This window comes from Dendrobates tinctorius, unplaced genomic scaffold, assembly GCF_039654945.1.
Source record: "Dendrobates tinctorius isolate UK_male_01 unplaced genomic scaffold, ASM3965494v1 ptg000070l, whole genome shotgun sequence".
Classification (NCBI taxonomy): Eukaryota; Metazoa; Chordata; class Amphibia; order Anura; family Dendrobatidae; genus Dendrobates; species Dendrobates tinctorius.
In genome coordinates this window covers 10,360,583-10,374,740 of record NW_027361738.1, presented here as the reverse complement: position 1 = coordinate 10,374,740, position 14,158 = coordinate 10,360,583, and the positions used below count along the sequence as shown (strand labels likewise).

The 14,158-nt window shown below is 46.6% G+C and overlaps 1 protein-coding gene across 1 annotated transcript in view; it reads right to left on the bottom strand.

The window, feature by feature from the left end:
* The window catches only part of SKAP2 (src kinase associated phosphoprotein 2), a 330,712-nt gene that overhangs the window by 242,765 nt on the left and 73,789 nt on the right, over positions 1-14,158 (bottom strand). The window contains exon 3 of the mRNA XM_073581374.1: positions 5,470-5,495. Coding sequence (XP_073437475.1) covers positions 5,470-5,495 — 26 coding nt within the window. The remainder of the gene's footprint in view (positions 1-5,469; positions 5,496-14,158) is intronic.

Below are 14,158 nucleotides of genomic sequence, written 5' to 3'. Positions count from 1 at the left end.
GGAGTGGGTTGAGGGCACAAGTGGTGAGGTGTGATCTTGATGGAAGGGTGGAGAGCTGATCTTCTGTCATGGTGGAGAAGCTGGCTTTTGCAGAACAGGGCTGAGGGGCTAAGAGGGGCATTGGGGACTGCGGGCCAAAGTTTTGTCTGATCATGTTGATCTTCTGCTTAAAGAAGGAGGCAAAGTCTTCAGCAGAAATGAGAGGAGGGGGAGGGGGTGCTGTGGGACGGAGTAGAGAATTGAAAGTGTTGAAGAGCTGTTTAGGGTTGTGAGACAGGGAGGATATGAGAGATGCGAAGTAACTTTGTTTTGCGGCAGAGAGCATGGACTTAAAGTTGGCAAGGGACTGCTTGTATGCGCTGAAGTGCTCAGTAGAATGGGTTCTCTTCCATCTCCGCTCAGTGGCCCTGGAAACCCATCTCAGTTATTTGGTCAGGCTGTTCAGCCAAGGCTGACTGTTGATTGTTCGAATTTTGCTCTGCGTGAGGGGGCAGCCGAATCAAGTGTTGCTGTTATTGTGGTGTTATAAAAAGTGGCAGCAGCATCTATGTCATGAAGGGAAGCTATGTCTGTAAGAGGGAGAAGGGACTCAGAGAGTGATTGTAAATTGAGGTGTTTGAGATTCTTGCTAGGGTGAGCGAGTTTATGGAGCGGGGGTTGCGCAGTAGGAGAGGAGAGGGAAGAGAATGTCAGTAGGTTGTGATCAGACAGGGGGAGGGGTGAGTTATTGCGATTAGTGAGGGAACAGAGATGGGTGAAGATAAGATCCAGCATGTGACCATCTTTGTGAGTGGCCGCAGAGGACCATTGAGTGAGGCCAAAGGAGGCAGTGAGCGATAGAAGTTTAGAGGCAGCTGGGGTGGAAGTGTCAATGGGGATGTTGAAGTCGCCCATGATGATCGTGGGGATGTCAGCAGAAAGGAAATGGAGTAGCCAGGTGATGAAGTGGTCAAGAAAGGTGGAGATGGCTAGTTCTGAGGGGCGGTAGATGACAGGCAGTTGGAGGTTGGAGGAGGAATAGATGCGGATGGAGTGCACCTCGAACGAGGGAAGAGTAGTGGAGGGTGGCAGAGGAATTGGGGTAAAGGAGCAGGTATCAGACAGGAGCAAACCAACTCCTCCACCACGTTTGTTGCTGGGGCGAGGGGTGTGAGAGAGATGGAAATCCACCATAGGAGAGCGCAGCTGGAGAGGCTGTGTCAGAGGAAGTGAGCCAGGTTTCAGTGATGGCAAGGAAGGAGAGTTTGTTGGTGATAAAGAGTTCATGGCTAATGATAGCTTGTTGCAGACAGAGCGTGCGTTCCATAGGGCTCCAGGTAAGGGGGTTGGGGGAGTGGGGTGGATGAATGGGTATGAGGTTATCATGGTTGTGAAAACGTGTAGAGGATCATGGCAGGGTAATAGAAGTGAGTGTAGGGATGTTGAGGAGGGCCAGGATTTGGGGATACGTCACCAGCAATGAGAAGTAGTAGACAGAGCATTAGAAGGTGGGAGCAGGATAGGACATGATGTGGCCCATGTGTGTCTGGAGAAAAAGGATTGTATGTGGAGGAACAATTGTGACGAAGAGGTGAGATGGCTGGGAAGGATGGAGGGGGAAATGACAAGTTCCTTACTGGGTGGAGGGATTGCAGGAGTTAGGGAGAAATAGAGTAGTATGGGGGGACACAGTAGGTACCTTACAGTCAAATTCCAGTCCAATTCTAGTCTAATTCAGAGTATTGTACTTAGAAATCTGTACTTTGATATATGGATTTTGAAATAGACGGAGCCGACTACGTCTGGAGCAGACCCATAGTGCTGAATATATGTGCAGCTAAAGACAATCAGTACTTTTTTGCAGTTTTTTCTACACATGAAAAATATAGACTATTGTCAGGAAATATGCGGCTTATATTATGTGCATTTTTTTTGCAGTAGCTTAAGTATCCATGGTTATGATCACTCATAAAACAGTTTGTTTGTTGTTAGTGTACATAACCATGGATACTTAACTACTGCAATGCCCTGCACATGGGGTAAGTGACATAGCAAAGCAGAGGAACTATACTCTATTTGTAATTAGAGGTATTTGCCAATATCATTATTATACATCTACTAGATATTGGGATAGGATCTTTAAATTCCCCTTTAGGCTGTGTGCCCACATAGCGATTTTTAAGCGTTTTTGCCGTGATTTTCGGCGCGAAAATGTTTAAAAATCGTGCACAAAACGCCCCCATGCATTGCTATGGCATTCCGCACATGCTGTGCTAATGCTGCGCTTTTTTCCGCGGCGGAATCGCATTGCGGAAAAAAATCGCAGCATGCTCATTCTTTTGTGCAGAATCGCAAAGAATTGCCGCGATTCCGCACCCATAGGAATGCATGAGAATCGCTTACTTCCCGCATGTGGCTATGCCCATGTTAAATGTTAAAATGCTAAAAAAAATAAAAAAATCGGAGTATATTTACCTTCCGGCGTCCGGCGCTGCATTCCCGGCCTAAGCGTTCCCAGTAATGCCTTGCGGCACGGTCCTGTGATGACGTAGTCTTGCGTGACTCTAGCGGTCTCGTGAGATCGCTATAGCAACGCGAGACTACGTCATCACAGGTCTCGCAAGGCATTACTGGGAACGCTGTGGCCCGGGAATGCAGCGCGCGACGCCGGAAGGTAAATATACCCCGATTTTTTTATTTTTTTTAGCATTTTAACATCCTATCTTTTACTACTGATGCTGCATAGGCAGCCTCAAGAGTAAAAACCTGGTCACACTTGTCAAACACTATGTTTGACGAGTGTGACCAACCTGTCAATCACTTTCCAAGCGATGCTTCAAATCGCATGGAAAGTGCTTGACTATCACACACGAAAATCGCGGCAAAATCGCGATCATAATCGCGGTAAAATCGCGGCGAAATCGCCCGGAAAAAGCCGCGTGATTTCTGGGAAGGAGTCCGGTTTTTAGTGAGCGTTTTAAAACGTTACGTGGGCACATAGCCTAAAACTTCTCTATACACTTATCTTACTGAGCTCCTACAGTCCTACACTAGTTACCTGGATACTTAGTGACGAGTCATCCAGAGTGACATTGTCACTTGACCTCAGATGACCAATTGTCACAGCTTGATGTGACCTTATTATGGATGTATTCTATTTTAGATGGGGCGGATGGTAGATCACCATTAGGAATAGTAATAAATAAATAAAGTGATTTTTATAATAATGAGGCTGTTGTGAAGCAAGACATGTAAATCTGCCCAGACACACAAACATCTGGCTATAATTTACTAATAGTCAGAATATCCACACATATTCAGAAAAATCAATATGATATAAATATTTTCTTGCACATAGGAAATTTGAAGGAAATTTTTGATAACAAGTATAAAACCAGTCCCAATGAGAGCATGAGAAAAAGTTTTAAGCAACATTCCAAAAGCTTTCTGCCCGGCTAAATATATATGTCATTGGAAACTATTAAAAATTAAATTAAAAATGTTGATTAGACTGCAATTCTTATTTGCGTCATTTACAAAATACAAAAATTTTTTGCATTTAGTTTCAGCTAAAGTCTCTAATGATCTAATAACAGCTAAATCAAAAGGTCATTGCTCCCTGCTGATTCTCCTGGATCTCTCTGCCGCATTTGATACTGTGGATCACCAGCTCCTCCTCACTATGCTCCGCTCTTTAGGCCTCAAGGACACAGCCCTCTCCCTGGCTCTCCTCCTACCTCTCTGACCGCTCCTTCACTGTATCTTTTGCCGGCTCCTCTTACTCTCCTCGTCCCCTTACTATCGGGGTCCCACAAGGCTCAGTCCTAGGCCCCCTCCTCTTCTCGCTATACACTGCCCCTATTGGACAAACAATCAGCAGATTTAGGTTCCAGTATCATCTCTATGCTGATGACACCCAATATACACTTCTTCCCCGATATCACCCTACCCTAATTCAAAATACCAAGAATTGTCTGCTGTCTCTAACATCATGTCCTCCCTCTATCTGAAACTAAATCTCTCCAAAACTGAACTTCTTGTGTTTCTTCCCTCTACTAACCTCACTCTACCTAACATCGAAATAACCCTGGAGGGTTCAACCATAACTCCCAAGCAGCATGCCCGCTGTCTTGGGGTCATATTTGACACCGAACTTTCCTTTACTCCCTATATCCGATCACTCACTTGCTTTTGTCACCTGCATCTTAAAAATATCTCCAGAATCTGACCTTTTCTCACCTTTGAACCTGCTAAGACTCTTACTGTCGCTCTTATTCATTCTCGTCTGGACTACTGCAACTCTCTTCTGATCGGTCTCCCTCTTACCAAACTTTCTCCTCTCCAATCCATCTTGAATGCGACAGCCAGGGTCATATTTCTGTCCAGCCACTTCACCGATGCCTCCATCTTGTGCCAGTCATTACACTGGCTACCTATTCGCTACAGGATCCAGTATGAACTCACTCATCTCTCTCACCCACAAAGCTCTCCACTGTTCTGCACCGCCTTATATCTCCTCCCTCATCTCTGTCTATCGCCCTACACGTGCCCTCCATTCTACAACTGACCTAAGACTAACATCCCCCGTAATCCGAACCTTGCACCTCCGTCTCCAAGACTTCTGTCGTGCTGCGCCAGCTCTCTGGAATGCACTTCCCCAGACGATCAGATTGATACCTAGCCCCGACCTATTCAAGCGCGCTTTTAAATCCCATCTCTTCAAACAAGCCTACCACATTAACTACTCAGCAAACTAACTTTGCCCTGTTCCCTCCTTCCAAATATTATTCTGAATCTGCACCCTACTATTCATCTGTCTCCACACCCTCCATGCACGCGATAACTGCACTTGATACTTGACTATTGCACTTAAACACACGGGCTGATGACTGGATCATGCAGCTTTATATGAAAATCTCTATTTATTATTATTGCCAGACCTGAAATAACAAGCACATTTCACCTACTGTGTCCCCCCATTTCCTTGTAGATTGTAAGCTTGCGAGCAGGGACCTCACTCCTAATGTCACTGTTCAAATTGTCTTAACTTGTATTGAATTTATTGTCTGTACATGTCCCCGCTTAATTGTAAAGTGCTGCGGAATATGTTGGCGCTATATAAATAAAAATTATTATTATTATTATTATTATTATTATTAATGGCTGAAATACTGGCAAAACATGGCATATCGGTATAGTCGAAGAGATTAGAATTATGTATTCATTGCATTAATTTACTTTTGGATTGTCATAATTTTATCAAGCACAGATAAATATTCTTCAACCGTGAAACTGTACTAGTACATGACTGGTTAATAATTATGCAAGAAAAGTTCCCTGAAAAAAAAAGACTTTCAGTTGCAGTGCAATTCTCTACCAGCAGGGTGTGCTGTGATCCTCATTTCTGCATGTTTTCTCCAGAACCTGAATTTTCATGCCTGTAGCTGTACTATATACAATGTAAGGGGAAGGTGGGTCACCAAGCATTACCTTTATCATGGAATTCCTGTGGGTAGCTGAAAAAGAAAGAAAATTTATGTTAGGATAATCATACAGTATTATCAGGCCATACTTCTGTTAATTAGAAAAAGAAATCCATTATGTAATCTGAGATAATATGTCTGGCTATAATTATAGCAAATAGGTAATAAAAGGCAGAACTTTCGCCCTAGAGGTGTCATCACGGCTGACGTTAACTGTGATGTTTGTGCCATTAGTCAGGATTCATAAGCATTTTAGTGTTATATAGTCATTCCAAACTATGTAATTTGGTTGATCTCTAACAAACATATTATCCAAATATAATTACCAAATTTCTACTTATACTCGTTTTATTGCCTTTAAATTAACAATTATCAATGGCCCGAATTGTATAAAAGTGAATTAGTATAATAAAAGCCAATGCTAGAATGGTTTGGGGAAATAGCAGCACACTTATAGAATAGAAGAGAAACCAAATATTCAGATATTAAGGCTCGTAAAAGACATAATTAGAGAACCAAAACATCCCTTGGCTATGGATCAATGACAATATCCAAATCTGTTCATTGCTACCTTTGGAATACGGCCTGCTTTATGATTTTACTATTGTTGGAGGGTATAGAGTTAGGATAGATAGATAGATAGATAGATAGATAGATAGATAGATAGATAGATAGATAGATAGATAGTAATGGCCAAAAGTATTTCTCCCAGAAAATTATTGCAATGACACGTTTTGTTATACACATGTTTATTTCCTTTGTGTGTATTGGAACAACATAAAAAAGCAAAGAAAAAAAGTCAAATTGGACACAATTTCACAGAAAACCCCAAAAATGAGCCGGTCAAAATTTTTGGCACCCTCGACTTAATATTTGATTGTACACCCTTTGGAATAAATAACTGCAATCAATCGCCTTCTACAACCATCAACAAGTTTCTTACATCTGTTAACTGTAATTGTGGACCACTCTTCTTTTGCAAACTGCTCCAGGTCTCATATTTGAAGGATGCCTTCTCCCAAAACCAACTTTAAGATCTCTCCAGAAGTGTTCAATGGAATTTAGATCCGGACTTATTACTGGCTACTTCAAAACTCTCCAGTTCTTTTTTTTATCCATTTCTGGGTGCTTCTTGAAGTATGTTTGGAGTCATTGTCCTGCTGGATGACCCAAGACCTAGGATGCAAACCCAGCTTTCTGACACTGGGCACTACATTGTGACCCGAAATCTTTCAGTAATCTTCAGAATTCATGATGACTTGTACACAGTGTGGGCACCCAGTGCCAGAGGCAGAAAAAATAACAAAAACATCTTTGAAACTCCGCCATATTTGACTGTAGGTATTGTGTTCTTTTCTTTGATTCCTCATTCCATTTTCTGTACACAGTAGAATTATGTACATTGACAAAAAGCTCTTTCTTGGTCTCATTTGTCCACAAGACACTTTCCCAGAAGGATTTGGCTTACTCACATACACTTTGGCGACTGCAGTCTAGTTTTTTTATGCCTCAGTTTGAGCACTGGGGTCCTTCTTGGTCTCCTGCCATAGCGTTTCTTTTAATTCAAGTGTCGACGGATAGTTTGTGCTGACACTGATGCACCCTGAGCCTACAGGACAGGTTGAATTTTTTTCGAACTTGATTTTGGCTGCTTATCAACCTTTCTTCAATTTTTCTTTGCCATCCACGTCCAGGGAGATTAGCTACAGTGCCATGGTTTGTAATCTTCTTGATTATGTTGACAACGTGGAAAAAGGAACATCAAGATCTCTGAAGATGGACTTGTAGCCTTGAGAATGTTGATATTTTTCAACAATTTTGGTTCTTAAGTCCCCAGACACACAATGTAAAGATTCAACGTTTTCCCTTTTTATTTGCTTTCAATAGCAAATTGCATTAGACATATATTTATAGACAAAGTGACTAAGATTTTAATTGTACAACATTAGTAGAAATATATATAAAGTCCAATTAAAGAATTGTTGTAAAGTATACAGGAATAAAGTCAAGTGAACATACATAAGATTGCAAATAATTGAAAAAATACAGTTTCATGGTTTACATATAGAGAGTGTTAGGGACGGCGGAACGCACCAAATATAAATAAGAGGAGGTGCGTTCGCCGCCCGGGGTCCACCATGCGGTAGGTGTAAAGACCGCTGCTGGATAATGGCAGATTCGCCGGAGGGCGGAGTACAGCGCTCGGGTTAGCGTCACCCGAGGTGCTAGGAGCGGCTCTGTTTAAGGCACAGAGACTCCCTAGAGTAATTTAGAAATAAACGCTGGGCCTGTTCACATCACAGGGCCAGCCAGCGTGTGGCGTCTCAGCTGCGAACGCCAAGAGGTGCTGCTGACTGCAGCGCGACGTAAACAGAAGTCGCTTAACGACAGTGACGGAGGAGCCGGACACTGTCAGACGCTAGTGCTAGGTGCAGAGAGCACAGTGGCGTATAGCCTGCCACTACCTGGCGCTGACTAGAACCAACACTCTGTCACCATTCTTATTATCAGAGGGAAGGGGTTTCTTAATAAGTTAGTCACCAGAACATGCATCCATCACCATACACACTCAACATAATATGCTACACTAGTGCATGGCCGAGCCGCCATGTGGGCTTTTTACAGCCATGTGCTTCCGGGAACTTCCAGTACCCTGGAAGGAACCAATCAGATCCGACGCAGGACCTGAGCATGTGACCCCTGCTCTCCAGATAGAGGTCAAGTTGCGGGCATGCCCAGTAGCACGGCACGAGGACTTAGCCTCTGGAGCGGTTCCCTGCTGAGCAGGTTGCGCTACCATTGCTGCACCAGAGGTGGCAGCAACATCCAGGCTCATAGAACAAGTCTGAGCAGCACGCCTGGCTCACCGTGATTGCTGAGCAGGACCTTGAGCGGTCTGAGCGGAATGGGAGACCGCTGAATGTACGGCTCTGGATTCCTGCTGTACAGAGCCAGAAATCTGACGACTAACATTACCCCCCTTCCTAGCCCCCTCACTGCACTCAAAGGCCACGATCAGGAGTGGTGCGTGGATGTTTTCCATCGGCTCCCAGGTTAGAGCCTCAGGCCCATGACCCTTCCAATCCACTAAATATAATTTTTTGCCACGGACAAACCTACGCCCTACGATGGCATTAACCTCAAACTCGTCAGACGATAAGTCTGACGACCCGGCCGATGACTCAGAAAACCGGGCCATGTGAACTGGTTTGAGGAGGGACACATGAAACACGTCCGAAATGGCTAAATGTGAAGGAAGAGCCAGGCGATAGACCACCGAGCTAATTCGCTCGAGGACCTTGAAAGGTCCAATGTAACGCAACGCGAACTTGGGGGACTCGACCCGCAGTTTGATATTTCGGGTGGAGAGCCACACCATGTCGCCAGGGGAGAAGCTTGGAGCGGGTCACCAATGCGTGCCGGCGGACGCCCTCATCCTTTCCTTAGAAGCACGGATAGCATCCTGAGTGCGATCCCAAATGTCGCAGGCCTCCACTGCCCTGTCTGCCACCCTGGAGTCAGTGGAGGACACTGGCATCGGGACAGGGACGCGTGGATGTTGGCCGTAGTTTAGGAGAAAGGGCGTCTGACCAGTGGAATCAGTCACCGCATTGTTTAGGGCAAATTCAGCCCATGGTAGCAAGGATGCCCAGTCATCCTGCCTGGCAGAAACAAAATGCCGTAGGTAGGTGACCACGGTCTGATTGGCTCTCTTGACCAATCCGTTTGTCTCGGAATGGTAAGCGGAGGATAGATTTAGCTCGATGCTGAGTAAGCTGCAGAGCTCCCTCCAAAACCGAGATGCAAACTGGGGACCTCGATCACTAACGATTTTGTCCTGCATGCCATGTAGGCAGAATACGTGCTTGATGAACAAAGTGGCAAGACCACGAGCGGACGGCAACCGTGCGAGTGGCACCAAATACACCATTTTGGAAAAATGGTCAGTGACCACCCAGATGACTGTACTGCCACCAGACTTGGGCAGGCCAACCACGAAATCCATGCCAACTATCTCCCAAGGTCTATCCGCCACTGGCAGGGGATACAGCAGCCCTGCCGGCCTCTGTCTAGAGGGTCTGTTCCGAGCACACGAGATGCATGCTTGCATGTATTCCTTAACATCTCGAGCCATATGTGGCCACCAATATGACCTTGCCAGGTGTTCGGTAGTCCGTTTATTACCAAAATGACCACCCACCCTGGAGGAATGTGCCCAGGCGAGAACCTCAGGCCGTAGCTGAGGAGGCACCAAGGTCTTGCCTGGTGGCACTGACTCGAGAGCCACTCGAGCCACGGTCGTAAAATTCTCCGGCGGGAGGATTAACCGAGGCTCAGCCTCCCCTTCCTCCTCCGAAACCACCGAGCGCGAGAGAGCATCCGCACCAACATTCTTCTCTCCTGATAGATAATGCAAGGTGACGCGGAAGCAGGAGAAGAAGAGCGACCACCTGGCCTGACGAGATTTCAGGCGTTGGGCCATCTGTAGGTAGGCCAGGTTTTTATGGTCCGTATAGACCTGGAAGGGAAACCGAGCTCCCTCCAGGAGATGTCTCCACTCTGAAAAGGCCAACTTCATGGCTAGCAGCTCCCTGTCCTCGATGGAATAATTCTTCTCCGCCGGTGCAAAGGTCTTTGAGAAGAAGAAGCAGGGATGCTTCCGACCTTGAGCATCCTTTTGGAAAAGGACTGCTCCTGCACCGACAGAAGAGGCATCTACCTCCAGTATAAATGGTTTGTTCACATCGGGATGATGTAAAATGGGAGTGCCAGCAAAATGAGATTTTATAGCCGAGAAGGCCTTGGAGACCTGTTCGGTCCAAGCATTAGGGTTAGCTCCTTTCTTCGTGAGAGCAACCAAAGGAGCAACCAGTGTGGAAAAGTGAGGTATAAAATGGCGGTAATAATTGACGAACCCTAAAAAGCGCTGCACCGCTTTGAGTGAATGGGGTTCTTGCCAATCCATTACCGCTTGCAGTTTGGCCGGATCCATAGCCAACCCCTGGGCTGAGATGATGTAGCCCAGGAACGGCAAGGACTCCTGCTCAAACTGGCACTTTTCCAGCTTGGCGAAAAGGGAGTTCGCCCGTAGACGGTCGAAGACCCTGCAGACGTCTCTCCGGTGAGTGGCCAAATCTGGCGAAAAGATGAGAATGTCATCCAGATAGACCACCACCCAGGTAGAGAGCATGTCGCGGAAGACGTCGTTGACGAAATCCTGGAAGACAGCAGGCGCATTACAATGGCCATCCCTGGTATTAAAGGCTGTCTTCCACTCGTCTCCTTCGCAAATGCGGATAAGGTTGTATGCCCCCGTAGATCTAGTTTCGTAAAGATCCGGGCCCCTCGCAACCTGTCAAACAGTTCAGAGATCAGCGGAAGAGGATATTTATTTTTTACAGTTATGGCATTGAGACCTCTGTAGTCAATGCAGGGACGTAACTCTCCGCTCTTCTGTACGAAGAAGAACCCTGCACCAGCCGGCGACACCAACTTTCTAATAAAACCCCTAGCCAGGTTCTCCCGGATATACTGTGACATAGCTTCTGTCTCGGGGAGTGATAGTGGATACACACAGCCTCTAGGAGGTTCTGTGCCTGGCATGAGGTCTATCGGGCAATCGTATGGACGGTGCGGCGGGAGCGTCTCCGCAGATTTTTTGGAGAAGACGTCCGCGTACTGGTGGTAGGGTTTAAGTAGCGCGGAGAGATCCGCAGGCACTTCAGTGGAGGTCACCTGAAGACTGCCCCTCAGACACCTTCCCTCACAGTCCTTGCTCCAGGGGAGCATCTTCCCTGTCGCCCACTCAATATGAGGAGAGTGGCAACAGAGCCAGGGAACCCCGAGAAGCACCTGACCGATGCCATCTGGCAAGACGAGCAGGGACAGAGTCTCATGATGAGGGTGAGATAGAGAGCCCAAGTGGAGCTGTCTGATGGGTCACCTGAGAGGGTAACGGTGCTCCATTAACCACCCTGATGGTCAGAGGCTGTGGTAATAGTACCAGGGGAATGGCGTGTTTCTGGGTGAAGGTAGAAGACATAAAGTTCCCCTCGGGCCCTGGAATCCACGGTAACCTCTGCCTCCCAGGTGGAGGACCCACTGTCTAAGATGCCCCGGAATACCGGTTTGGGTGAGAAGGGTTTCATATTGGACTGCCCACCACCTACGGCCACTGGACGTGGACGTTTTTTCGCCCGCAGTGGACACGTGCTAGCCGGGTGACCAAACTGTCGGCAGTGATAGCAACGTACAGAGCTTCGCATTGGCCGTGGCTTGGAGCCGATGCGAGACACCTCCATAGGTTCGGAGGGCGAAGGCTCCTGTGCGGGGTATGTTAGCGGCTCAGAGAATGTGGGAGCCAAGTGAACTCTGCATCTGGATTGTGCTCGTTCCAGCCTGCGCTCCGTAAACCGGAGGTCTATGCGGGTAGAAACGGCAATCAATTCCTCCAGACTTGCGGGAACCTCTCTGGTAGCTAGAGCATCTTTAACGTGCTCAGCTAACCCTCTCCAAAACACCGGGACTAAAGCTTTGTCCGGCCACTCTAATTCGGACGCCAATGTCCGGAACCGGACAGCATAATGGCTGACCGAGAGTGACCCCTGTGTTAGGTATAGTAATAAGACAGAGGTATCGTGCGTGATCCATGGTCCCAAAAAGACCTGCTTCAGGGCTGCGAGGAACTGAGCAGCACCCTGAACCACTGGATCATCACGTTCCCACAACGGTGTAGCCCACTGTAATGCCCGGCCAGACAAGAGTGACACAATAAAGCCCACCTTAACCCACTCTGTAGGAAACCATGCAGCCAGTAACTTGAGCTGAATTGAGCACTGGCTCATGAATCCCCTACAGGTGGCGCTGTCACCCGAAAACTTGTCGGGAAGCGGGAGGCGAGTAATAGTCGGCGTGGGCAAAAGTGCAGGCATACGTGAGACAGCCTCAGCGACTGAGCGGCAGCTAGCGCAGTATTCGCAGCTGAGTTGGCGCTCTCAATAGCCGCCAACCTGCTCTCCAGCTGCCGAATACTGGAAGGAACCAATCAGATCCGACGCAGGACCTGAGCACGTGACCCCTGCTCTCCAGTTAGAGGTCAAGTTGCGGGCATGCCCAGTAGCACGGCACGAGGACTTAGCCTCTGGAGCGGTTCCCTGCTGAGCAGGTTGCGCTACCATTGCTGCACCAGAGGTGGCAGCAACATCCAGACTCACAGAACAAGTCTGAGCAGTACGCCTGGCTCGCCGTGATTGCTGAGCAGGACCCTGAGCAGTCAGAGCGGACTGGGAGACCTCTGAATGTACGGCTCTGGATTCCTGCTGTGCAGAGCCAGAAATCCGATGCCTAACAGAGAGTCATAGTGCTTAATTGTTCAGATAAACATACTAGATGAAATAGCATTCATCAATGGTTTACTCCAAAGAGATAAAGTATTGTACTGTCTCTGCCCTCATAAACTATAAAGATGAGATGGTCAGTGCAGTTTACTTATCTTTAGAACACTTGTAATTCAGTTTGACAGGAGCTGCTCCTCACTGCTCCCCCCTCTGATCTGGGACATTACATCACACAGCAGTGTGCAATTCCCATCTGTGAGTAACAGCCAGCCTGAGAAGAGAAACAACTATTATCAGGAGGCTTGCTAAAAGTAACAGCATGGAGCTGCACACTGCTGTAATGTCAGAAGGAGGGGTGAGCAGCGCAGTGAGGATCAGCTGCTGTCACACCAGCCTCCTGATAATATCTCCCAGTCTCCTGATAATAGCTGTTTCTCTGTAGAAAACAGGAGGTGTAGCCAAGCCCCCTCTTCTTAGGCGTGCTGCTACTCATGGAGGGGAGCTGTACACTGGTGTGTGAGGTATTGACCCAGATGGGAGATTGGAGCAGTGAGGAGCAGCTCCTGTCAAACTGAATTACAAGTGTTCTAAAGATAATGAAAATTCACTGGGCATCTCATCATTTTAGATTATGAAGACAGGGACAGTGCAATTTTTAATTATCACACCAGATTAAAAACAGAAGACTGACCCTATTATATAAAGTAACATAGTGTCAACATCTGTAATAAAAAAAACACTGTCGATCTCCGCATCTTAATTAACCTACTGCGTGTGTCAAGATATCAAGAAAAGTGTGTATTGTGTGTTTATGCATGCGTGAAGTGTGAAGTCACCGGCACCATCTTGGAAGAGGTCTAAAGTGCAATGCCCATGTCCGCTCTTACATAGCATCATAAAGGGGATGCAAAATGTTATCACAGTATCCAGAATGAAGTTTGTAGAGGCAAAAGACACCAACTTGTTGGAGGGCAATAATTGGTTAGTACACATTAATAAAATGTAGCTTTATCACACCTATTGCGGACTTCTTTGTAAATATTGAAAACCCTAGGAAGTATGTCACGATTGATAATAATTTATCAATGTATGAATTATGAACATGTTGCCAGTACAGCCAGCGAGTGCAAGGAAGCTGCAGTTGGTTTTACACATATCTTAAGTCAAGCTAGTAGCTCTCAATTGATCACACTATGGAAACACCAATCCTGATTTAAAATCTCGATAGCCTTTCCTACATGTTTCACCAGAGTATCGGCTTCATCAGGGAGTTGAGGCAAAAACTGCTGTTAGCATCCATTAAAACTTTTAAAATCTCTACGTCTGTGATGTAATTTACATCACTTCACATGCTTGCAA